Source organism: Rhinoderma darwinii, chromosome 5 (genome assembly GCF_050947455.1).
Source record: "Rhinoderma darwinii isolate aRhiDar2 chromosome 5, aRhiDar2.hap1, whole genome shotgun sequence".
Taxonomy (NCBI): Eukaryota; Metazoa; Chordata; class Amphibia; order Anura; family Rhinodermatidae; genus Rhinoderma; species Rhinoderma darwinii.
Genome location: NC_134691.1, coordinates 207947241 through 207974845, shown reverse-complemented (window position 1 = coordinate 207974845; position 27605 = coordinate 207947241). Strand labels below are relative to the sequence as shown.

At 43.7% G+C, this 27605-nt stretch overlaps 1 protein-coding gene across 1 annotated transcript in view; it reads right to left on the bottom strand.

Moving 5' to 3' along the window:
* Nucleotides 1-27605, bottom strand: part of SLC9A3 (solute carrier family 9 member A3) — a 220115-nt gene that overhangs the window by 46806 nt on the left and 145704 nt on the right. Inside the window, exons 7-10 of the mRNA XM_075826897.1 lie at nucleotides 27237-27439; nucleotides 24268-24357; nucleotides 15931-16001; nucleotides 9753-9882 (exon numbers count right to left, since the gene is read on the bottom strand). Coding sequence (XP_075683012.1) covers nucleotides 9753-9882; nucleotides 15931-16001; nucleotides 24268-24357; nucleotides 27237-27439 — 494 coding nt within the window. The remainder of the gene's footprint in view (nucleotides 1-9752; nucleotides 9883-15930; nucleotides 16002-24267; nucleotides 24358-27236; nucleotides 27440-27605) is intronic.

Here is a 27605-nt window from a genome sequence, read left to right as displayed (position 1 = left end):
AAGAGGGACGCGTCACCAAGACAACGGCCGGTAAGTATGAAATTCTTTTACTTTCACTAGGGAAAGTGCTGTCCCTTCTCTCTATCCTGCACTGATAGAGAGAAGGGAAGCACTTTTACCGCAGTCCGCAGCAGCTAGTCCGCATCAATTTACTGCACATTTTGGGCAGATCCACCGCAGAATCTGCAACGCAGATTCTGTGCGGCATTGATGCGGACAGTTGCGGAGGAAATCCGCCACGTGTGGGCATGCCCTTAGTATATGTACTTTCCCTTTACCATGTTCCACTCTCCTCATATGCCATATACTCTAAGAGCACATTCAGACGTGGCGGAATTGCTGTGGAATTCCGGGGAGGACAGTCCGCAGTGGAATTCTTCAGCGGCCGTTTTTTACATTTGTTTCAATACATTTTTAGGCAAGTTAGTTCAGACGTTGCGGAAAACTCCGCTGCGGATCATAGGCTGCGGTGCGGAATTTTCCCTCCGCAGCATGCACTGTCTGTTGCGGAGAAGAAGCGGAATTTCACTGCGTATTTCAGCCCTTGCAATGCAAAAACTGAAATATGTGGCAAGTCCGCTGTGTTTTCTGCAACGTCTGAATTACCTGTCAAATATGCAAATGTTGGTGCAGATTCGTTGCGTAATTCCCCCAAATCTGCACCAACATTTGCAGCGGAAAAATTCTGCCACGTCTGAACGTGCCCTAAGGGTATGTTCACACGCTTAGCAAAATACATCTGAAAATACGGAGCTGTTTTCAAGCGAAACGGCTCCTGATTTTCAGAGGTTTTTGTAACAACTCGTGTTTTTCACGGCGTATTTTACGGCCATTATTGGAGCTGTTTTTCAATGGAGTCAATGAAAAAACGCTCCAAAAACGTCCCAAGAAGTGTCCTGCACTTATTTTTCACGGGCGTCTATGTACGCGCCGTATTTTGACAGCGTCGCGTAAAATTAAGCCTCGTGGGAACAGAACACCGTAAATCCCATTGCAAGCAATGGGCAGATGTTTGTAGGCGTAATGGTGCCGTTTTTTCAGGCGTAATTCGAGGCGTAAACGGCCCGAATTACGTCTGAAACCACTGCGTGTGAACATACCCTAACTGGTATTTTCACTTTAAACAAAGACTTTACAAAAGGTTTAATAGTTCAAAGTTTTTTTGTTATTTATATGCCTGTCCATTAGTATTATTTAAATTTTTTCACGTACTTTGCAATGTATTTACGATTTACCCTATGCCACGGGCCGCAACGTCTGAATTACCTGTCAAATATGAAAATGTGGCTGCAAATTCTCAAAGAATCTGCAGCAAAATTTGCAGCGGAAAAATTCCACCACGTCTGAACATGCCCTAATTCTACCAAAAAAAGGGCGTGTTGGTCGACAATCATGGCAATATTCTGCTCAACTGCATTACAAATAATGTAAAATATACCATAATTTCCATTTATGCCCCCAACAAAACGCAGGGTAAATTCTTGAAACATGTTATACGCCTAATTAATAGAGAAATATTTGGTGAACTTTTGATAGGTGGGGATTTTAACAAAGTTTTAAACCCTTACATAGATAAAAGCTCATGCAAAGCAAACTAAATGCAATGGTAATGGAACCCCTAGCTGAAAAAGTGTGCTCTTCCCCATAAATCAAAGGTATAACTATAGGTACTCAAGAGCACCGTATAGGGCTATCTACAGACGATGTAATTATAATGTGCTCTTCTTTATCTTCATTATGTGAAGTGTCTAAAATTCTTGCGGAATTTAGCAAAGTATCATATTATAAGATTAATGAAAATAAATCACAAATCCTAAACCTAGGGCATTTAAATGGGTTAATGATTCTCTTACTTATCTAGGAATAAACATTACATACCCAACCTCCCTTTTATTTAAACACAATTACCTTCCTCTACTGACCTAGCTAAATACAAAACACAAGGTATCAAAGGGATCAAAATGCTGATTATTCCCAAAATACTATATTATTTCAGGAATGTTCCCATATATCTACCTATATCTTTCCTGAAACAGCTACAATCTATATTAATGAGATACATATGGTCTGGTTCTAAAGGGCCTTTTACACCTGCCAATATTCGGCTGTGCAGCGAGCGCCGATCAACGGGACAACGTTGATCGGCGTTTGTTTGCTGCTGTTATGTATTATGGGGATGAGTGGTCGTTACTCCGATTGCTCGTCCCCATACGTTATTATCATGTCAGCAGCGTGTCTCCGTTCACACAGGGAGATGTGCTGCAGACAATGATAATATTTCACTTTTTTAAAACAATACGATCGTTCGATCATTCATCTGCCGATCGCTGCCCTGTTTGCTCAGGGCAATTATAATTTCTATGAACACTTGTCTGCACGATAATCGCCAAGAATCAAAGCAGAAATTCTATATAAAAAACGGAGGTACAGGATGCCCCTCGGTCCTACAATAATACAGAGCTGCGATTTTACATTAATTAAAGTCGCTTTAGTTAAAAGATCATAATAAAATATGGGTCAGTATAGCATTATATTTAATGGCCAGTCATAGCATTTAAAGAGGCTCTGTCACCAGATTTTGCAACCCCTATCTGCTATTGCAGCAGATAGGCGCTGCAATGTAGATTACAGTAACGTTTTTATTTTTAAAAAACGAGCATTTTTGGCCAAGTTATGACCATTTTTGTATTTATGCAAATGAGGCTTGCAAAAGTCCAAGTGGGCGTGTATTATGTGCGTACATCGGAGCGTGTTTACTTCTTTTACTAGCTGGGCGTTCTGAAGAGAAGTATCATCCACTTCTCTTCAGAACGCCCAGCTTCTGCCAGATCACGCTGTGACGTCACTCACAGGTCCTGCATCGTGTCAGACGAGCGAGGACACATCGGCACCAGAGGCTACAGTTGATTCTGCAGCAGCATCAGCGTTTGCAGGTAAGTAGCTACATCGACTTACCTGCAAACGCCGATGCTGCTGCAGAATCAACTGAAGCCTCTGGTGCCGATGTGTCCTCGCTCGTCTGACACGATGCAGGACCTGTGAGTGACGTCACAGCGTGATCTGCCAGAAGCTGGGCGTTCTGAAGAGAAGTGGATGATACTTCTCATCAGAACGCCCAGCTAGTAAAAGTAGTAAAAACGCCCCGATGTACGCACATAATACACGCCCACTTGGACTTTTACTTTTAAACACACCCACTTGGACTTTTGCAAGCCTCATTTGCATAACTACAAAAATGGTCATAACTTGGCCAAAAATGCTCGTTTTTTTAAAAATAAAAACGTTACTGTAATCTACATTGCAGCGCCTATCTGCTGCAATAGCAGATAGGGGTTGCAAAATCTGGTGACAGAGCCTCTTTAAGAAACCCTTCAAGCTGCTTCTCTTTTTAAAAGTCACATCAATACTCAAAATCCTATCACTGAGGGTATGTTCACACGCTCTGTTTTCAGGCATATTTCTGAACGCCTACAAACACCTGCCCATTGAATTCAATGGGAAAAACGTTTTTTTTTTAAAAACAGCACGTAAAAAAACACCCCGTAAAAAGAAGTAGCGAGTCACTTTTTGAGCCACTTTTGGAGCTGTTTTTTATTGTGTCAATGGAAAAACAGCTCCAAAAAGTCTAGAAAAAATGCCTCAAAAAACGGTATTCAAACCTTATCGGACATACGGACAAATAACCAAATGTTATATTTTGAAGATTTATCGCATCGTTACAAGTTATCTAAACATGATTTTTATAAGTATCTCCAAACCAGACATGCTTTAGGGCTTATTCAGATGAACGGGATATACGTCCGTGCAACGCGCATGATTTTCACGCGCGTTGCACGGACCTATATTAGTCTATGGGGTCGTGCAGACATGTGCGTGATTGTTACGCAGCGTTGGTTCGCTGCGTAAAAGCCACGACATGTCCGTTCTTTGAGCGTTTTTCGCGCATCACTTGAAGTCAATGGGTGCGTGAAAACCACGCATGTCACACGGAAGCACTTCTGTGCGAACAGCGTGATTCGCGCAACAGCTGACAAAAGGATGAATGAAAACAGAAAAGTACAACGTGCTTTTCTGTTTGCAAACATCCAAATGGAGTGTCATAATGATGGCGGCTGCGAGAAAATCACGCAGCCGCGCATCATATGATGCTGCCACACGGAGCTGTTAAGTGGCTTTTGCGCAGGCTCGTGTGAATCCAGCCTTACAGTCACTTTCACTTCCTCTTCCATCTAAAAATTCCTTAGTACACATGTGGCCAGGCTCACCACTAAGGGCCCATTCACACGAACGTGAATAACATACGTGTGCTGCGCATGGAAATCACGTGTAGCACACGGACCCATTGATTTCAATGGGGCCGTTCACACATGCATGAGTTTTCACGCAGCGAGAGTCCGCTGCGTGAAACTCACTGCATGTCCTATATTGGTGCGTTTTCACACACCTACGCGCCCATTGCAGCCAACGGGTGCGTGAAAACCACGCACCGCACACGGATGCACATCCGTGTGCGGTGCGTGATTTGCGCATCAATTCGATTGAAAAGAAAAAAAGATGTGCTTTGCGAGTGCATGAATAACGCATGCTACTCGCAAAGCACACTGATGCATAACGTAACACACACGGACCAGATTCACGGTGTGTTTTTCACGTACGTGAATCTCATACGCTCGTGTGAATGAGGCCTTACACTACCACCAAATATTTATGCTATAAAGTACTGATAAACTCTTAGGGTATGTGCACACGACCTCTTTTCAGACGTAATAGAGGCGTTTTACGCCTCGAATTACGCCTGAAAAGACGGCTCAAATACGTCTGTAAACATCTGCCCATTGCTTGCAATGGGTCTTACGATGTTCTGTGCAGACGGACTGTCATTTTACGCGTCGCTGTCAAAATACGGCACGTAAAATGACGGCTCATCAAAAGAAGTGCAGGACACTTCTTGGGACGTTTTTGGAGCAGTTTTCCCATAGACTCTATTGAAAACAGCTCCAAAAACGCAGCGAAAAACGCGAGTTACTCAAAAAACTTCTGAAAATCAGGAGCTGTTTTCCCTTGAAAACAGCTCCGTATTTTCAGATGTTTTTTGCTAAGCGTGTGAACATACCCTTATCCTAACGAGCTGGACAAATACAAGTCCCAATGAATCTGACTTTAACCCTTTCAGGGACAGACTAATTTTCATTTTTATGACTTTGTTTTATGTTATGCCTCACAATGGCCTCTGGGTCTGCTAAGTACGGAAGCCTCCGGCAGGTCCACATAGGCTTGCTGTCAGTGTATGACTGACAGCTCTAATACACTGCACTACGTGGGTAGTGCAGTGTATTAGAATTAGGCTGGGTTCACACGACCTATTTTCAGGTGTAAACGAGGCGTATTATGCATAGATTTACGCCTGAAAATACGGCTCCAATACGTCGGCAAACATCTGCCCATTCATTTGAATGGGTTTGCCGACGTACTGTGCCGTTGACAGCTGTCAAACGACGACGCATAAAATGACTGCCTCGTCAAAGAAGTGCAGGACACTTCTTTGGACGTAATTTGAGCTGTTTTTTAATTGAATTCAATGAAGAACAGCTCAAAATTACGGCTGTCAATGACGCCTCGCAAAATGCGAGTAGGAGCAATTACGTCTGAAATGACGGAGCTGTTTTCTCCTGAAAACAGCTCCGTAATTTCAGCCTTAATGGTCGTTAACGTGTGCACATACCCTTAGGGTTGTTACCATACCAGGATTTGGACTTCGATACCGATACTTCACGTAGTATTGCGATACTCGATACCAAGACAATACTTTGCCAACAATAATAATAATTTAAAAAAAGTTCTTCCATTTTCTGATGGGAGACACGTGGTGTCATGAATTTTGAACTTCCATATGCCTCACATTAATAGTAATTAATCATGCTCCTCAGTCATAATGAACAACAATATGTGAGGTACAGGATGGGGTTCATTACTATTAATGTGAGGCACATGGAGGTTCAAAATTCATAACACTTCGTGCCTCACATTAATAAGTTGAAGAAAGCAGTATTTTATTTTATTTTATAACCGCGTAAACATAATAAATGACGCTATAAATTTGTTATTTTGGTCGTAACGATACCGAATATGTGTATATTTTATGTATCGAGGCTTATTTTACTGTTTATTGTAAAAAAATGTGTGTGCTTTTTTTTATTTAACATTACTTTATTTTATTTTTTATTTTTTTATTTTTAAACTTTAATGTACTGGAATATATCTATATGCCAGTACATTAGCCTGTGTTACTGATAGTACACAGGCAGTTGTTAGGACATACCTAAGTATGCCCTAACAACAGGAAATATGGTCAGACAGCCCTGGGATCCTTCAATGGACCCTGGGCTGTCTGCCCATATATGGTATGTCCCTCGATCGCATCACAGGGATTCCCTGTGACACGATCCAAAGGGCACCCCCGCCTTCTCATTTACCCCTTGAATGCTGCAGTCAGCTTTAATCGCAGCATTCAAGGGAATAGCGGAGATGAGAGATTTCTCTGATCTCTGCTGTTAGAGCGGGGCTGTGGCTGTGTAATACAGCCATTGCCCCGCTCCTAACAATAAGTGCGCGCACGCGGTCAGCATGAGGTGATGCAGCCGGCGCTGCACTAATGAGCGCGGGCACTGAAGACAGCTCAGTGTCTTGACCAAGGCTGCATGGAGCAGCTAAAACTTTGCTATCTTTTCTTCCTATTTCCAGCTCATTAGTGCAGCGCTGGTCGCATCACATCATGCTGACCGCGCTCGCATTGTCAGGACTCAGGAGCGGGGCAATGGCTGTATTGCGCAGCTGCAGCCCCGCTCTAACAACATTCATGTGTTACTATACCTGCAGCCACACCGCTTAGTATTGAAATACATGAAATAACGGTATTAAACCGTTTGAGGGTGCATGGTATCGAAACATTATCGAAGTTTCGATGCATCGTGATACCCAAATTAGAATAGTGATCAGTGTTGCAGGCCTTCTAGGCCCCTAGTAAAATAAAATAAAAAGTAAAGTGAAATTTTTTTTTTATAAAAATGTAAAAAAATAAAAATTTCAAGTTAAAAAAAACAAAATTGCCTTTTTTCCCATAAGTTTTTTATTATTGGAAAAAAAAACAGAAAAAAAATCTATACGTAATTGGTATCGTCACGTCCGTAGTGACGCAAACTATAAAACTATAGTGATTTATCCTGCACAGTGAACCTTGTAAAAAATATATGAAAAACAACGCCAGAATCGCTGTTTTTAGGTCACATCCCCTCAGAATAAATGGAATAAAAAGTGTTTGAAAAGTCACATTTATCCCAAAATAGTACCAATAAAAAAACGACAGCCTCTTTTCGGACGTAATGGAGGCGTTTTACTCCTCGAATTACGCCTGAAAAGACGGCTCCAATACGTCGGTAAACATATGCCCATTGCTAGCAATGGGTCTTACGATGTTCTGTGCAGACGAGCTGTCATTTTACACGTCGCTGTCAAAAGACGGCATGTAAAATTACGGCCACGTCAAAGAAGTGCAGGACACTTCTTGGGACATAATTGGAGCCGTTTTTCATTGACTTCAATGAAAACCAGCTCCAATTCCGTCCGTAAAAGACGTCGCGAAAATCGCGAGTACTTGCAAAAACGTCTGAAATTCAGGAGCTGTTTTCTCCTGAAAACAGCTCCATAGTTTCAGACGTATTTGGCATTGTCGTGTGCACATACCCTAAGAATATGGAAACACAGAAAATAAATGATTTAAAAAAAAAAGGGATTTCATTCTGCAAAAGCTGCTATACATGAAAAAATATATATAAATATGGTATCGCCGTAACTGTATCGTAACTGTATCGACCCGCAGAATAAAGTTAACACGTAAAATAGGGCGCTCGGTGAAAGACAAAAAAAAAAACGAATTCACAGAATTGCTTGTTTTTGGTCATTTCCTCTTCCAAAATTAAATATAAGGTGATCAAAAAGTCGCATGTGTCACAACATGGTACCAATAAAATCTACAGCTTGTCTCGCAAAAAACAAGTCCTCACACAGCTCCATCGACAGAAAAATAAAAAAGTTATGGCACTAGTAATGCGGTGATGAAAACACATCCCGATGTGAAGGCCGAAGGGGAACATTCCTTCAGTTTCAGAAAGTGGCTATCAAGGCCCTAGTATTTAGGAACTAGGAAGGGAAGGGACATAGCACATCTGCTGAAAGCGAGGATACCCATAATATACCAGGGCAACACTTTCCTAGCAATTTCCCAAATTACAAAGGAGGAAAAGTCCCCAAAAGGTGCAGAGCGTTACAGAAGTGGGATAAGAAAGAATACCGTTTATCAGTGCGACACTGGCCTGCACATAACGGATTGCTTCACAGCGTACCACACATCTATGGATAATTGTATTATTTCCCCCATTATTATACCACCTTATTATGCCCTGATCTACTCACCAAAGCATACATATGCCTCCACATTATAAACTGAAATGCCAGTAATACTCAAATGAAACTACTACCAAGCAAAATCCATGCTCCAAATGGCGCTCCTTCCCTTCTTAGCCCTACAGTGTGCCAAAACAGCAGTTTACATCCACATCTTTGGCATTGTCATACCCGGGAGAACCCGCTTAACAATTTATGGGGTAAGATTCTCCAGTGGTACAAGCTGGGCACGCAAAATTGTATGGTGAATAGGCATATCAGTGGAAAAATTGCAATTATCACTTTACATCATCCACTGCGTATTAATTTCTGAAAAACACCTGTGGGGTCTAAATGCTCACTGTCACTGTCACTCCGTGGCCGGCCGACCCAGAAATCACGGCCGTCCACATGGCTACGGCCATGTGCATGAGGCCTTAAACATCTGTTTTAAGCACATATTCTGCAACACTTGGACAAACCTTTGTATTATCAGAAATTAAGCTAAAAAAGTAACACAAAGGATCACACCACTACCAGAAACACAATTCCTCTGATTTCTACTGGACCACTAGTCTATATATGGATATACAAAACTAGACCAACATGGTTTAAATAACTTATTAGACCCGCAGGTATAAGACTAAGGGCTTATTCAGACGAACGTATAATACGTCCGTGCAACGCGCGTGATTTTCACGCGCCTCACACGGACCTATGTTAGTCAATGGGGCCGTTCAGACAGTCCGTGATTTTCACGCAGCGTGTGTCCGCTGCGTAAAACTCACGACATGTCCTATATTTGTGCGTTTTTCGCGGATCACGCACCCATTGAAGTCAATGGGTACGTGAACATCACGCGCAGCACACAGAAGCACTTCCGTGTGACGCGGGTGATTCGCGCAACAGCAGTAAAAACTATGAATGAAAACAGAAAAGCACCACGTGCTACAAACATACAAACAGAGTGTCATAATGATGGCGGCTGCGCAAAAATCACGCAGCCACGAATCATACGCTGCTGACACACGGAGCTGTTATGTACCTTTTTTGCGCGCGCAAAACCCCGCTTTTTTTGCGCGCGCAAAACGCACACGCTCGTGTGAATCCGGCCTAATGCATGCAACACTGGCCACTAGTCAGAATTATAGATATACGGTATAACTAATTACCAAATACTGAGATGAAATGACTAACAAGGACTGACTCCAGTGTTTGCTTTTATCACAGAACAAAATGTTAGTGTGCATTAGTCAACGTGAAAAAAGCACAAAGTTAAAAAATATGCATGTTGTACATAAACATTTGCATACCTCTGCAACATAACTTATAGCGTCCTTCATGTTCAGCTCATGGAAAACATTGAGAATTCGATCTTGTGTTTTTTGGGCTGATTTTCTCATAAATAGTTTGCTGAGAAATTTTGTATCAAAACTTGCAATCCTAGAGGAAAAACAGATTTTAAGCACTGCATAACTACATGCTAATAACATATGTCGGTAAATAAAACATTAATATGAGCAAGTACTTTTGTGAAGGGGAAAAATTGAAAGCACACAGTGAAAATTACGATATTTCCATTTTTTTTACTGTACTCTATAAATCAGGGTGGCACCATTTTTTCTGGTCTGAGGGCTGCATTATCACAGTGTCCCCTGTTCCACCACTCCGCACTCCAGAGAGGAGAAGATGAGGTGGCTATGCATTAGAGGCTATCTCACTATAGTTTATTGGAGTTATGGAAACAGCTGAGTATCTCAAATAACCTCCAACTCTCCACCTCACATCCTCTTCTCTTGAGGGCCACAAGGGGGATCAGGTGACTCCCATTCTTTAGACAAATCGGTGTTACAGTGGTGAACCCTCCACCTATTGGACATTTAAGGTCCGTGGATGTGCCATAAAAGTCTCAGATAAGAGTTAACCCTTTAAAGGAGTATGCCAAATAAAACTGATGTACTGTGGTATGCCTCTTGCAGGGCCGAGTGAGTGGTGCATGACACTGAATCGGAAGGGAAGAGCAGAAAAGAGAGAATTTTAGTCATGCACCTCCATGTCATGCAGTCATGCAGTCCATTCTCTGTACTACTGGGACACAAACAAGCGTCTCTGTATCCTGTTGGTTGGGGCTGCACAGGACAGCACTTGGTTGGGCACCGCTGCTCTAAATATATTAAATAATTTAAATAACTTTCCGCTCTGTTGCATGCAAGGTGTGTTAAAATGTACCACCATAGTTTTGAATACAATATTGTTCAGAACTTAGCAACGTTTTGTTGGTCATTTTGTTCCATATTGAGTAATCTGTTATGTCCTCTTCTCCAAATAATGCAGGATTACCTGCCCTTGTGAATTATGTGCTACGTGCCGCTCACGTAATAAAGTAGAGGAGACACAGTGCAGGCTCTATCTTCTAGGCTTATGCAAACAATACACTATGTGTCCCTATTGATTTCATGCGAAAGACAGAGCCTGGGTAGATCCAGTATTAAAATCTAGGGGGGAGAAAAAAGTTACTTTCTTAAATATGTAAGCACCATCAACCCAAGAAGGATAAAAGTGTAACACAGAAACAACTTGACACACAGTCAGGAACAGGCGTATACTTGCTGTTTCAGTCACGGACAAGTGCACCACTGTCACCGCTTCCCGCTCCCGCGATTGGTCTCCGCTGGTGGTCGCAGTCCTGGTTGTCTTTTACGGCGGGTTGCTGGGCTACCTGACTCTCCTCCCCACTGCTTCACTCAGGTGCTCGGCAGCGGTCTTGTTCTTCCAATCCACACTCCTCCTCCTCCTTACTGTGGCCGTCCGCGTCAGGTTGCCTAGGTGACTGACACCTCCGGATGAGTTAGGCATGGTGGAGTATTTAATGCGTATACCTACTGCTGGATGCTGCCTGGTGATTATGGTATTATCCTTTCCTGGCTCCTGATTATTTGTTGCTATTGACCACTATATATATGATCTTGTTCCTGACCTCGGCCTTTCTTCTGACCATAACTCTGTCTGTTCCCTTTGCTACGTCTGCCTTATACCTGTAGTTCTACTCCAGGATTCTCACTTTGGCCTCATTATTGACTATGCTCTTGTCTTGTCCTCTGGATTATCTGCTGGAACCTATTGTCCAATTAATGCATCCTGTTTATTTTCCTGATGACGTTCCTGACCTTGTCATTGTATCTGCAGTGCTATCGTCGCTAATCAAAGACTATTCTGGGGACCGCGACCTGGGATCCACTTGCAGCTTAGTCCACATATTCTTGGGGAGGGAGAATAACGGGGATTCCTTTGACTCCGCATACCAGTCCAGCCTGTGCCAATTGGATTTGTGACCCCACTTCTCCATTACCAGGTACGTACATGACACATAACAGTATTATTGGGCCATGGACCCCAAAGACACTTCTGCATCTACCGCCCTACCCATTGATGTCTACATGCAGGGCAAACATGTAGTTCAGCAAGAAGCCTATCAGTGGGAAGTTGTACAGGCTCTCCTGCAATTGCTTGTGTCTGCCTCTCCTTCTGCATGTATAATCCATCAAGCACCTCCTGAGTCTCCTCAGTCTGACCCCTCCACTTCTCATTCCATGCTTCAACTTTCATTGTCTCTTAGGTATGATGGGGATCCTAAGGCCTGTCGGGGATTTATTAATCAGTGTACCATCCACTTTCGGTTGTGCCCCCTTCAGTTTTGCCTGTACTATGCCAAAGTGGCTCACATAATATCTCTACTCTCCATTGAAGCTCTGGCCTGGGCATCAAGGACTCTGGAAGCAAAACGATACAATTATGTTTTCCCTGTCCTCCGTCTTGGCTACACTTTGGAAAGTTTTTGAAGAGCCCGGTCTGACTTCTACTTCTGCCTCTTCTTTGTTGCGACTCAAGCAAGGAGTTTCAAGTTAGGCTGGGGTAGTGACTATCTCTCTGCTAAATTCGATGAAATGTTGTCTGGTCACATTAAAGACAAACTGGCGGGTCACAAAAAGGTGCCTGTCACCTTAAATTACAAGACTATCCATGTGATTGGCTTCACTTTCATTGATTACGCAGCTGCGGAAAACTTTATTAACTGTATTCTGGCGAAAAATCTCCAAATTCCTTTGCTGCCTCTTCAGAACCTCTTTGAATCACCCCTATTGACGGATCTCCAATTTCACAAGGCCTTGTTTCCCATCGTACTGTCCCGGTCTTTTCCGAGTTGGATTCATCCACTCTGAAGAAATTTCTTTCTTTGCCCTTCCTCGTTCTAATATTCTGTTGCTCCTGGAAACACCATGGTTCAGTCGTAACTCACAAACTATAGACTGGTCTTCTGGACAGATTGGTCCCTAGGGGACCGCCTGCCTCCATTATTGTCTTCCAGACTTGGATCGTTCACTTCTGCTCCCACTAAGGTCAGTTTCCTGTTCAACCAAAATGACACCTCCTTATCTGAACTTCTCTGATGTGTTTTCCAAACAAAAGGCTAAAACTCTTCCGAAACATCGCCCTTTTGATTGCATTATTCCACTCCTTCCTGGTCCATGAGCCTCCCAATGGAGAATATCCTCAGTTTCTGCCATAGACTGCAATGTCAGCATATAACAAGGAACACCTTGAGAGAGGCTTCATTTTAATTCCTCCTAGTCAGCTGGAGAAGGAATCCTCTTTGTGAAAAAAAACAACGGATCCCTGAGACCCTGTATAGATTATCACGGTCTGAGCAAGATCACAGTGAAGGATAGATATCCTGTTACTCTCATCTTTGAGCTCTCTGAGAAAATCAAAGGGGCTCAATATTTCACCAAATTGGATCTTCGGGTAGAATATACTCTGATCTGAATTAAGGAGGATGAGAAATGGAAGACTACATTCAAGGCCTTAGGTTGGATGGCGCCCCTTGTGGTAATCTCTATTGCTGCCCTCCACAAACCAAAAATGTACCACATATATGGAGACGCACATACTAGAACATATATACTGTACATATATAAAGGCAGATATTTATACAAACAGGCAAATATATATATATATACACACATTCTGTAATATATACATACATAAAGGTAAATATATAGACATACAGACACCTGCATGCGCACACGCACACGCAGGCACATACACAGGCAGGAACATATACAAATAGATAAAGGGCACATATATACAAGCACAAAGACACATTCACATACAGACGAATATATATATAAACAGAGCAGATAATGCAGTAGATGTTACCTGCAGTCCTATGTAACATCCCAGATATCACAGTGATAACTCTCTGAGTACAGATAATGTAGTGGATGTTACCTGCAGTCCTATGTAACACCACAGATATAACCCTCTGATAACTATACCCACACCGGCACATATAAACACAGAGGCATATATGTATGTATATATAAATATATATATATATATATATATATATACATACACACACACACACATACAGAAACATATACACAATAACATAAAGACATATATACACATGCAGACACATATATAGACACACAAGCACATATACACAAACATACTGGAACATACACACATAGTGGCATACATACACAGACACATAGACACACATAGACATATATACACACACACACATAGACACACAGAGACATATATACACACACATAGACACACATAGGCACTTACCATCTCTCCTTGCTGACAGGCTCAAAGGTTTCTTGCAGGGTCGGGCTGTAAACAGAGCTTCCTCCTCTTCTCTGCCTCGGCTCTTGTTTTCTCCTTGTGTATAACTAAGAGCAGAGGCCAGAGCACAGGCAGAGCCCAGTGGTGCCCCCTACATGCTGAGAGGGTGTAGTGCCCTGTGCACTCGCACAGGTCACGCCCCCATAAGTCCAGTCCTGACTGCATTCAACACCCGGGATGAACACTACAAGTATCTGTAATGCTCTCCAGTCTTTGCAATGATCCAACACTCTTTCAGAATTTTGTAAATTCAACATGTTCTTTATCAGAAATTATTAGTACAACTTAACGATATCCTGATTCTCCAAGGGTTTGAAGATTCGTCGACTCTATGTCTGCTCGGTCTTCTTCCGGCTATAGAAAAACTTCTTGCAAGCAAAGTTGGAGAAATGCCTGTTTGAGTGTTAAAAACTGCCCTTCCTTGGATATATAATTTATTCTGGGGGTCTACGCATGGATCCATATAAGGTCTCTTTTGTGCTGAATATGCCACAACTTGTGGGTCTCAAGGCCCCTCTGAGGTTCCTAGATTTTGCCAATTATTACCACCAAATTATTCAAAATTTCAGTTGATGCCTCCCTTTACTGCACTGACTCGGAAAGGTGCTAACGTTCTAGACTGGCCTAATGTTGTTGTTCAAGCCTTCAGTCATTTAAAGTCTTGCTCCAAGAAATGTTCTTCGCTGAGAAGAATTATTCCATTGGTGACCAAGAGTTAAAATAAATTTAGGACCCCTGAATAGACCAAATAATCAGACCTCAGACCACACCGCTCTATACACTCACCTCTCCTAGCTCCCGGATCCTCTTCAACTCTGCACGCCGCTGCATACAGTCTATCCTGACACTGGCAGCATCAGAACAGTTTTAGGACCCAGCATCGTGGTGCGAGGAGATGTAGAGGAACATGGAGAGATGAGTGTTACCGGACATTATCTATTGGATTAATCCACCAGATAACAGTCAATTAAAAAAAATTATAAGTAAATTGGTGCTGTTGTTTGGGGAAGGGTGATTGCCCTCATCACACCCCCTTCACCCCTTAAATCCACCGTTGACAAGTGCTGCACAAGATTATGTTGAAAACATAACTGGTGCGACACAATTTAAAAATGTAGATGGGGTTTTGCATCCCTTATAAAATGAGAGTATATTAATCACCACACATTTCTATTCTGTCTCCAAATGTAGTCAGGTGATTTTAGGAGTGAACAACAGTCTTAGTATTTTTGTTGTGCAACTAGACAAACAATAGCAACAAAAAAAAGATGAATGCATGAATGAAGGAATGAATAGCAAACTAAGGCACATCTGTGTCGGGTTTCTGTTCATGGGTTCCATCAGACCTTTCCATCAGGGGAACCCATGAACGGAAACCAAGCGGAAACCACAGATTTCCGTTTTCATTACCATGGATTTCAATGGTAATGCTTCCGTTGCTAATGGTTTCCGTTTGCCTCCCTTCCGTAAGGTTTCAGTTTTTTTGGTTGGAATTAAAAGCGTAGTCAACTGCGCTATTGTTTCTGAAAAAACAAAACAGAAACCTTACGGAACGGGGACAAACAGAAAACATTAGCAATGGAAGCATTACCATTGAAATCATACTATGATTTCCGTTTGGTTTCCGTTTATAGGTTCCCCTGAGGGTTGAGGGAAAGGTCTGACGGAACCCATGAAATGAAGCCCGACGCAGATGTGAACGAAGCCTAAGAAAACTTAAATGATTTTCTACATTCAGTAGGAAATTCAAATTTATAATGCAAATATACATGATCATATTTACTGGTTACTTACTTATCTCTCATGTAATTGTGTCCAATTTGCCCAGAAACATCTTCAATAGCTGAGCAAATGTGATCAAATGCCTTGCAGAAACACACAGAAAATTACATTAGAAATTATTCTTTTTTAGATGAGTTTAAGCTTTGCAATATGTAGGGTAATCAGTTTGATGTCAATATCAATAGTATACAATTTAAAACTCATGAACTAATCATATAAAGGCATTACTTTTTTTTTTTTTTTTTTTTTTAAGCCTATGTACACCTTTGAAATCTTTTTTACAAAAATGTGTATCAGTGTGATTGGTGCAACTTTCAAAATACTTTTTATTAAAAATTATTTTTACTTTTTGATATAAAGCTGCTGTGTATTCTGTATTCAGAGCAGCTGTATCTAGCGCTGAAACCATTTACCGTGTGGTATAAATAACACAATAACTTTATTCAGCGGGTTGTTGCGATTGCATAGATTGTATAGATTTTGTATGTTTTACTACTTTTACACAGTAAAAACGCTTTTTTTTCACAATTATTTGTTTTTGTGTCTCCATATTTGAAGAGCCATAACTTTTTTATTGTTCCGCCGATGCAGTAGTATGAGGGCTTTTTTTTGCGGGAAGACTTTTAGCTTTTATTGGTACCATTTTGGAGTAGATGCGACTTCTTGATCACTTTTTATCACATTTTTTTTAAGTCAGGATTCACAGAAAACAGCAATTTTTCCATAGTTTTTTATTTAATTTTTTTACAGCGTTCACCGTGCGGATTAAATAATGTAATAGCTTTATAGTCGGGGTCGTTATGGACGCGGCGATACCAAATATGCGTAACTTTTTTACTTTATTTTGGTTTTTTAATAGTAAAGCGGTTTGTAAGGGGAAAAAGTGGGTTTTTTATTCACATTTTTTTTAAATTAACTTTATTAAACTTTGTTTTTACTTTTTCACTAGTCCCACTAGGGGACTTTAATATGCGATCATCCGATCGCTATTATAGAAACACTGCAATACTTTTGTATTGCAGTGTATTACTGCCTAGCAGGCATTCACTACCGGCAGACCTGGGGGCCTTTATTAGGCCCCCGGCTGCCATAGAAGACACAGACACTCGGCGATCTTATTGCCGGGTGCCGGTGGTAGAGAGAGGGAGCTCCCTCCCTCTCTCCAAAACAACTCATATGCGGCGCACGATATTGAGCACCGAATCGTACGGGTTAAACGTGTGAGATCAATGCTTATATCGATCTCACATGTTCGAGCAGGGACGCCTTCAGCTACCTCTGGCAGCTGAGAGCAAGGAGATTTGACAGCTCACTGCTCTGTTTATTTATTCTGATGCAGCGCCGTAAAAAGGCTTATGCATCAGAATAAAGCCCATTAGTGGCAGCAATGAAAAGGCATATTGGCGGTCACTAACGGGTTAAGGCATCTCTAGTTATAAGAAATTGATGGCTTATTCTCGGGATAAGCCATCAATATCTAATTGGTTGAGATCTAACTCCCGGCAACCCCACCGATCAGCTGCTTTGAAGGGGCCACAGAGAGCTTTCGAATGCTGTTTCCCCTTTATTGCTGTCACTGCTCTTATTGTGAATCCCCGACACAATTGTAGGGGCAGTTCACAGTATTAAAGCCTTCTCCCATTCACTTGAATGAAAGAAGGCTGTAATATTGTGAACCCCCTGGTACAAGTGTGTCGCTGTTCACAGTACAAACAGGTAAGGAATAAAGGGGAAGTAGCGCTCGTATGAGTGCCACGGCCCCTTTTAAAAAGTTGATTTACCGGGGTGCCAATCCGATATGGATACCACCGATCAGATATTGATGACCTATCATCAATATGTGGATAGGCCATCAATTTCTTTTGACTGGACAACCCCTTTAAAGAGTAACCATCGTTTCATGTAACTTTTCAGAATGTGTGTGTAAATAAGAAATAACATTATTATATGACTTGTATCTGCAATTTTCAGCAGCTCTCTTCAGGTTCCATCTCTAATTGTCAGTTTTCCCTGAACTCTGGAGCAGATGACCGGAAAGCCAAACAAAAACCATAGCTTCCGTTTGCTTTATCATTGATTTCAATGGTAATGCTTCCATTTCCGCTGGTTTCCGTTTATTTTCGTTCTGTAAAGTTTCTGTTTTTTTTTGTGTGGAAACAATAGAGTAGTCGACTATGCTATTGTTTTCTTTAAAAAAACGGAAGCTTTATGAAACCGACTGCAACGGAAGAATTACCATTGAAAACAATGGTAATGCAAACAGAAGCTATATGTAATGTCGGGGTAGGGAGACAGACAGGTGAGCCCTTATCTACCCGCCACTCAGTCCCTGCCTACTTGCACGGCCCGTCCTAGGCGACGGCGTACAACTGGGCGACGGTCCCTACGCTCAATAAGTGCACGACAGACAAACAGACTAGGGTACACAGAAGCTAAGGGAAATGGGGCAGTTGCCCACGGCAACACCGTGAGCAACAAGAGTAGTGAACGAGCCGAGTCAAACCAGGAGTGTACGAGGTACCAAACGCAAAGCAGGAGAGTAGTCAGTAAAGCCAGGGTCAATTTGAAGCAGAGGTCAATAGTATTAGCAGGAACAGAAGAGCTAGGAAACCAGACACAATCTGTAATGGCAGGAAGGTGGTGAAGGGAAAGTGAGCCCTAATCTACCCACCGCCCTGTCCCTGCCTCCTTGCAACGACCCGACCTAGGCGACGGGGTACAACTGGGCGGCGGTCCCTACGCTGTCTAAGTGCACGGGAGAACAAACAGGGAACACGCAAGGGAAGGGGCAGTAGCCCACGGAACGCCGCGAGGAAACGGAGCGGGGAATGAGTAGTCAGGACCAGGATGAAGTGGAGTATACCAACGTGAGCACGGAGAAGGAAGCAAGCCAGGGGCAAAGCGAAGCAGGTTAAGCGGAACTGCAGCAAGGCAGAAGCACGGCAGAAGCAGGCTGGAGCAAGGCAGCAGTGGGGCCAGGAATCCAGAAGAATTACAAGCACTGAGGAAGAGAACACGGCAGGTAATAAAGGACAGGGGGCGGAGCTAACTCCGACTGACCAGGCCGCGATAGGCTCTCCCACTCCTGAGCCTGCCACCCTGTTTGGTGGGAGATGGTGTCAGTCTAACAGGTCTGGCCTCAGGTGTGAATTGATTAATCCCAGGAGTATACCTAGACGTAGTACCTGGCAGATCCCTAACAGTACTCCCCCTTTTATGAGGGGCCACCGGACCCTTACTAAGAGGACCCGGTTTAGTAGGGAAGAGAAGGTGGAACCTCCTGATCAATACCCCAGCGTGAACATCACAGGCAGGTACCCAAGTCCTCTCCTCCGGCCCGTATCCTCTCCAATGGACCAGGTACTGGAGGGAGCCCTGGACCATCCTACTGTCCATAATCTTGGCCACCTCGAATTCCACCCCCTCAGGGGTGAGAACGGGAACAGGAGGTTTCCTCGAGGGGGACCAGGACGGGGAGCAGCGTTTAAGGAGGGAGGCATGGAAGACATCATGTATGCAAAAGGATGGGGGCAGCTCCAGACAGAAGGATACAGGGTTGAGGACTTCAATGATCTTATAAGGTCCAATAAATCGGGGAGCAAACTTCCTGGACGGGACCTTAAGGCGCAAGTTCCTGGACGACAACCAGACCAAATCCCCGACGACAAACCGGGGGTTAGCAGAACGTCTACTATCAGCCTGAATCTTTTGTGCGCTCTGGGACGCCTCTAGGTTCTTCTGAACCTGGGCCCAGACTGTGCACAGTTTCCGATGAACATCCTCTACCTCAAGATTATTGGAACAACCAGGGGAAACGGAGGAGAACCTTGGGTTAAACCCGAAATTACAGAAAAACGGGGAGACCCCTGACGAGTTACTGACCCGGTTATTCAGGGAAAATTCAGCAAGGGGAAGGAATGAGACCCAATCGAATTGACAGTCAGAGATGAAACACCTTAAATATTGTTCCAGGGATTGGTTAGTCCTTTCCGTTTGGCCATTAGTTTCGGGATGGAAGGCGGAGGAGAAGGACAGATCAATCTCCAACTTTTTACAAAAAGCTCTCCAAAATAAGGAAACAAATTGTACCCCTCTGTCAGAAACGATATTGACTGGGGCCCCATGGAGACGCAGGATGTGTTTCACAAACAAAGAAGCTAACGTCTTGGCGTTAGGTAGCTTCTTAAGGGGCACAAAGTGGCACATCTTGCTGAAGCGGTCTACTACCACCCACACCACCGACTTTCCCTGAGATGGGGGCAAATCGGTGATAAAATCCATGGAGATATGGGTCCAAGGTCTCTGGGGAATGGGCAAGGAACGTAGTAAGCCCGCAGGTCGGGACCTAGGGGTTTTGGACCTAGCGCAAACCTCACAAGCGGCGACGTAAGCCCTAACGTCTTTAGGCAACCCAGGCCACCAATAGTTTCTGGTAATTAGGTGTTTGGTGCCCAAGATGCCAGGATGACCAGATAGAGCGTAGTCATGGTTCTCCCTGAGTACCCTTAGCCGGTATTGCAGGGGAACAAACAGTTTGTCCCCAGGGACGTTCCCGGGAGCTGAACCCTGATCAGCCGCGATATCAGAAGCTAGATCAGAATCCGTGGCAGAAACGATTATACCAGGGGGTAAAATACAAGCAGGATCCTTCTCGGAAGGAGGATTGGCCATGAAACTACGTGACAGAGCATCAGCCTTAATATTCTTGGACCCAGCCCTATAGGTAACCAAGAAATTAAATCTGGTAAAGAATAGTGCCCACCGAGCTTGTCTAGGATTAAGCCTCCGGGCCGATTCTAGGAAAACCAGATTCTTGTGATCCGTAAGGACCGTTACCTGGTGTCTGGCCCCCTCCAGGAAGTGCCGCCACTCTTCAAAAGCCCATTTAATGGCTAAGAGTTCGCGGTTGCCAATATCATAGTTACTTTCAGTTGGCGAAAACTTCCTAGAGAAGTAAGCACAGGGGCGGAGATGGGTGAGGGAGCTGGCACCCTGGGACAAGACGGCCCCCACTCCCACCTCGGATGCGTCAACCTCCACAATAAATGGCTCCTCTTGGTTGGGCTGAATCAGCACGGGGGCCGAGATAAAGCACTTCTTGAGGGTCTCAAAGGCCTGGACGGCCTCAGGGGGCCAATGGAGGACATCAGCGCCCTTGCGAGTAAGGTCCGTAAGAGGCTTAGCGACGACCGAGAAGTTGGCAATAAATCTCCTGTAATAGTTGGCGAACCCTAAAAAACACTGTAACGCCTTAAGGGAGGCAGTTTGGACCCATTCCGCCACAGCCTGAACCTTGGCAGGGTCCATGCGGAATTCATGAGGAGTGAGGATTTGCCCTAAAAATGGTATCTCCCGTACCCCAAAGACACATTTTTCAGTCTTAGCAAACAGATTATTCTCCCGAAGGACCTGGAGCACCTTCCTGACATGCTCCACGTGGGAGGACCAGTCCTTGGAAAACACCAGTATGTCATCAAGGTACACAACAAGAAAATTACCCAGGTAATCTCTCAGGATTTCATTAATAAAATTCTGGAAGACAGCAGGGGCATTACACAACCCAAAGGGCATGACCAGGTATTCGAACCAGGTATGTGTGTTGAACGCAGTTTTCCACTCATCCCCCTCTTTGATGCGGATAAGGTTATATGCCCCCCGTAGATCGAACTTAGAAAACCATTGGGCTCAAAAACAGGAGTATGCTGAGTAAAATAACCATTAGCAAGGGGAGTAGAGTCGATACCTACTACAGGGATAGGATAAGGTAAATCAATAAAAGGCATCTTTAGAGACATAGCAAATTCCACAGACATGATATTAGCAGATGAGCCAGAATCCACGAAAGCACTGCCCGTGGCAGACCGGCCAGCAAACGAGACCTGAAAGGGAAGCAAAATTTTATTGCGTTTCACATTAACGGGAAATACCTGTGCGCCCAAGTGACCTCCCCGATGATCACTTAGGCGCGGAAGTTTTCCGGCTTTTTATTCTTGCGCCTGGGACAGGTGTTCAGTAGATGCTTGTCGTCCCCACAGTAGAAGCAGAGACCATTCATTCTGCGAAACTCCCTACGTTGTCGAGGGGACATGGAGGCCCCGAGTTGCATAGGTACCTCCGAGTCCTCCGTGGAGGGGCGAGGAGACGGGACCTCGGGGGGGATCGCAGAAAAGTCAGAGGGGAGCACATTGAAACGTTCAAGCTGACGTTCCCTGAGACGTCGGTCAAGTCGTACTGCTAGGGCCATAACCTGGTCAAGGGAGTCAGAAGAGGGGTAGCTAACCAGCAGATCCTTCAGGGCGTCAGATAATCCTAATCTAAACTGGCACCTTAGGGCCGGATCGTTCCACCGAGAAGCTACGCACCACTTTCTAAAATCAGAACAGTATTCCTCAACCGGTCTCCTACCCTGACGTAAGGTCACCAGCTGACTCTCGGCTAAAGCAGTCCTGTCAGTCTCGTCGTAAATGAGTCCGAGGGCAGAGAAAAAACGATCAACAGAGGAAAGTTCAGGGGCGTCAGGAGCCAAGGAGAAGGCCCACTCTTGTGGCCCTTCCTGGAGTCGGGATATGATGATACCCACCCGCTGGTTCTCGGAACCTGAGGAGTGGGGTTTTAGGCGGAAATACAGTCTGCAACTCTCCCGGAAGGAGAGAAACGTCTTACGGTCCCCTGAGAACCAGTCAGGTAACTTGAGGTCGGGTTCTAGAGGTGAGGTGAAGGGTACTACTAAGGCAGCGTCACCCTGGTTGACCCTCTGGGCCAGGGCCTGGACCTGTAGGGAGAGGCCCTGCATCTGCTGGGTCAGGGTCTCAAGGGGGTCCATGATAGCGTCAGCGTAGGAGAAATGGTAGACTAGGTATGGGCTTGTAATTATGTAATGGCAGGAAGGAGGTGAAGGGAAAGTGTGCCCTAATCTACCCACCGCCCTGTCCCTGCCTACTTGCAACGACCCGCCCTAGGCGATGGGGTACAACTGGGCGGCGGTCCCTACGCTGTCTAAGTGCACGGGAGAACAAATAGGGAACACGCAAGGGAAGGGGCAGTAGCCCACGGAACGCCGCGAGGAAACGGAGCGGGGAATGAGTAGTCAGGACCAGGATGAAGTGGAGTATACCAACGTGAGCACGGAGAAGGAAGCAAGCCAGGGGCAAAGCGAAGCAGGTTAAGCGGAACTGCAGCAAGGCAGAAGCACGGCAGAAGCAGGCTGGAGCAAGGCAGCAGTGGGGCCAGGAATCCAGAAGAATTACAAGCACTGAGGAAGAGAACACGGCAGGTAATAAAGGACAGGGGGCGGAGCTAACTCCGACTGACCAGGCCGCGATAGGCTCTCCCACTCCTGAGCCTGCCACCCTGGTTGGTGGGAGACGGTGTCAGTCTAACAGGTCTGGCCTCAGGTGTGGATTGATTAATCCCAGGAGTATACCTAGACGTAGTACCTGGCAGATCCCTAACACAATCACAGGCAAAGGAAGAGCAGGAAATGAAGGTATAAATAGACAGAGGGCGGGAGCTAGCTCCGTGTGACCAGGCTGTGATAGGTTCTCCCACTCCTCAGCCTACCAGCCTGAGTGGTAGCAGATCGAGTCACTCTATCAGACCTAGGAGCAGATGCAGACTGACTAACCACGAGCGTCGACACAGAAACTGTGTCTGGCAGATCCTTTACACTATAATTTCCGTTCGGCTTTCCGTTGATCGGTTCCTCCGACGGAATAGATGAACGGAAACCCCAAATGGAAAACCCAAACGGAACCCGACGCTGATGCGAACAGGGCCTTATCCTTCAGAAAGTTTAGTGCATGATTTATTTGTTTGTTTTTCTTAAACTGCCGTGTGCTCTAAATCTGGTATTTTTAACATAGCTCTTCAATTCGTAGGGTAAAAGCAAAAAATAAGAAAATATATCTACATATAGTTTTGATGTGATTATGAGCATTTAAACAGTTCTAGAAATATAAAAACAACATTTGTGTATATTCATGAAGGCGATCTACATGTACCGTGCACGCCATATGTCAAGCCACTGAACAGAACTTTGCTTTCCCTTTTCTTCATGTACTGTAAGCATATCTATGGATGTGTTGTTACTACACTGGAAAGATCTGGTTATCTATGTATAAGGCTGAGTTCACACGTCGCGGATTTCACGCAGATTTTCAGCGCAGATTTTACACATTGCAATGCAAAAGGGTGAGATCTGCGTCAAAACCGCAACAAAATCTGCGACAAATCCGCAACATGTAAATTCAGCCTAAAGGTTTATAAAAAATATTTATACAAGGAAATAAACCTGAACTGTCATAAACAACAATTCTTGCATGAAAAGAAAATGGTTTCTAAAATCCTTACTCTTCCATGCAGTTTTTCATTCAGTTTTCGTTCGTGATGTTCACTCCTTTTCACTTTCAACCATCGTACCAATGGTTTAATAGTTAATCCCTGTTTAAAATTGATAAAAATCATTATATTAAGGTGTCATATTAAAAGGTACGTAAGAAATAAATACAAATTGAACTACAATTTACTAGAACAAAAATCACACAATTGGAGAAAGAATGATTTGCTAAAATAAATATGTGTAAATATAATATTTTTCTTTGCATCCGCTAGAGTACCTCCAGCTAGTTCCTACCAGAGCAGAGAGGCCGTGGGAGATTAAGGCTATGTTCACATCTTGTCTTGTGATCATATTCGGTGTATGCTCTCAGAGCATATGCTGAACATAGCCATAGGCTCCTATTCACCCGGAGGTTGGAGTAGTATGACCCGAGTCACAGTGGTTATTTATTTAATATTGTATCCCAAAATATGACATTGTATGGCTACAAAGTGGCATAGTCGGAGGAATACTCCCAACATATACCTTCAAAGAATAGATGTGAAGTGAAGAACTGGTAAGGCTTCGTTCACATCTGCGTCAGGGCTCCGTTCAGGTGTCCCATCGGAGCTTTCTGCCAGGGGAACCCATGAACGGAACCCTGACTGAAACTAACGCAAACCATGGGTTACTGTTGGCATCATCATTGATTTCAATGGTGATGGATCCGATGCAAATGGTTTCCATTTGTCTCCATTGTGCAAGGGTTTCCGTTTGTTTCAGTCAGGGTTCCATTCATGGTTTACCCTGCCGGAACGCATGAACAGAGCCCTGACGTAGATGTGAACGAAGCCTAACCGGTAAACCAGAGTATAAATGAGAGCTTAAACAGGCTCTGTCACCAGATTTTGCAACCCCTATCTCCTATTGCAGCAGATCGGCGCTGCAATGTAGATAAGAGTAACGTTTGCTTTTTTTTTTAAAACGAGCATTTTTGGCCAAGTTATGACCATTTTTATATTTATGCAAATGAGGCTTCCTTAAGTACAACTGGGCGTGTTTAAAGTTATGTACAAGTGGGCGTGTATTGTGTATGTACATCTGGGCGTTTTTACTTCTTTTACTAGCTGGGCGTTGTGAATAGAAGTGTATGATGCTGACGAATCAGCATCATCCACTTCTCTTCGTTAACACCCAGCTTCTGGCAGTGCACAGACACACAGCGTGTTCTCGAGAGATCACGCTGTGACGTCACTTCCTGCAACAGGTCCTGCATCGTGTCGGATGAATGAGGACACATCGGCACCAGGCGACAGAGGCTACATCGACTAACCTGCAAACGCCGATGCTGCTGCAGAATCAACTGTAGCCTCTGTCGCCTGGTGCCGATGTGTCCTCGCTCGTCCGACACGATGCAGGACCTGGGGCAGGAAGTGACGTCACAGCGTGATCTCTCAAGAACACGCTGTGTGTCTGTGCACTGCCAGAAGCTGGGTGTTAACGAAGAGAAGTGGATGATGCTGATTCGTCAGCATCATACACTTCTATTCACAACGCCCAGCTAGTAAAAAAAGTAAAAACGCCCAGATGTACACACACAATACACGCCCACTTGTATATAACTTTAAACACGCCCAGTTGTACTTAAGAAAGCCTCATTTGCATAAATATAAAAATGGTCATAACTTGGCCAAAAATGCTCGTTTTTGAAAAAAAACAAAACGTTACTCTTATCTACATTGCAGCGCCGATCTGCTGCAATAGGAGATAGGGGTTGCAAAATCTGGTGACAGAGCCTCTTTAAAGAGGCTTTGTCACCAGATTATCAAATCCCTATCTCCTATTGCATGTGATCGGCGCTGCAATGTAGATAATAGTAACGTTTGTTTTTTTTAAAAATCGATCATTTTTGGCCAAGTTATGAGCAATTTTATATTTATGCAAATGAGCCTTTCTAATGGACAACTGGGCGTGTTTTCTCTTATTTCCAACTGGGCGTGTCTTGTGTTTGTAACATCTGGGCGTGTTTACTTGTTTTACTAGCTGGGTGTTGTGAATAGAAGAGTATGATGCTGACATATGATGCTGACAAACACTTCTATTCACAACGCCCAGCTAGTAAAACAAGTAAACACGGCCAGATGTTACAAACACAATACACGCCCAGTTGGAAATAAGAGAAAACACGCCCAGTTGTCCATTAGAAAGGCTCATTTGCATAAATATAAAATTGCTCATAACTTGGCCAAAAATGATCGTTTTTAAAAAAAAAAATAATGTTACTGTTATCTACATTGCAGCGCCGATCACATGCAATAGGAGATAGGGATTTGATAATCTGGTGACAGAGCCTCTTTAAAGGAACTAGGCTAATTTCTTTGTTGGTTACAAACTCTACTGTATGGCCTGGTTGCACCTAAATAAGAAGGATGAAGCAGTACTGAAGAAAATGGTTAGAAAGTTGCAAGATCATTTAAAACTAGAAAAGGGTTTGATGTATATACTTAAAGGGGATTTCCAGCTTATGAAAAACACAGAAAAGTTCCTAGATGTGTCTGAATGGTCACGAGATGATGCAGCTCAGATGTAGCCCTGCTCTGTACAACACTGATGTTTTCATTTTGCTAGGGCTTTCTGTGGGTGGGATCATGTAAAAGACTACAGTTCCCATGATTCCTCTCACAGACATTGCCTATATTTGAAGCTGCCCGCATGCCCCTGTATTACAAGGTGTATGGTAGTGCTGTAATTACTCACTGTTGGGGGGGCGGGGGCAGATCACACAGCTTTCCATTGTTTACTTATTAAGGTTTAGAAGAATGATTATAGGAATAACATACAGTATGGACGACTAAGGTTCAATATTCAATACCAAGTGATCGCGAAGAGCAGCTCAAACTGCTGCTCTAGAAAGTGAAATGATATGCAGTCTTAAAATAATAACAAATAAAGGAATAACACCGAAAGTCTTACAATATTGTTGCTTAAACAGCAAACATACCTGAAATATGACTGTAAAATACACAACAATTATAGTTGTGCTGACAAACAAGTTCTTGGCTTTTACTCTTTCAGCATCTAATAAAGCAACTAAAGCAAAGGCAACAGCACCTCTCAAGCCGCCATATGACATCACGACTTGATCTATTATTTCAAGTTGTACCATTCTGTAGCGGTTTAGAATCCACGTTTGAACAATCACACCTAAGAAAGAAAGAAAGAAAAAAGAAAGAAAGAGGTTAGATAAAGCAATGCAATTCTGTAAAATACATCTCGTAATTCCTACTTGATGTACCTTTACGCTCCGAAATACATTGGAAATAACCCTGCAAACAGCTTTCCATTGCTTTCAATAAAAAATACACTGTGT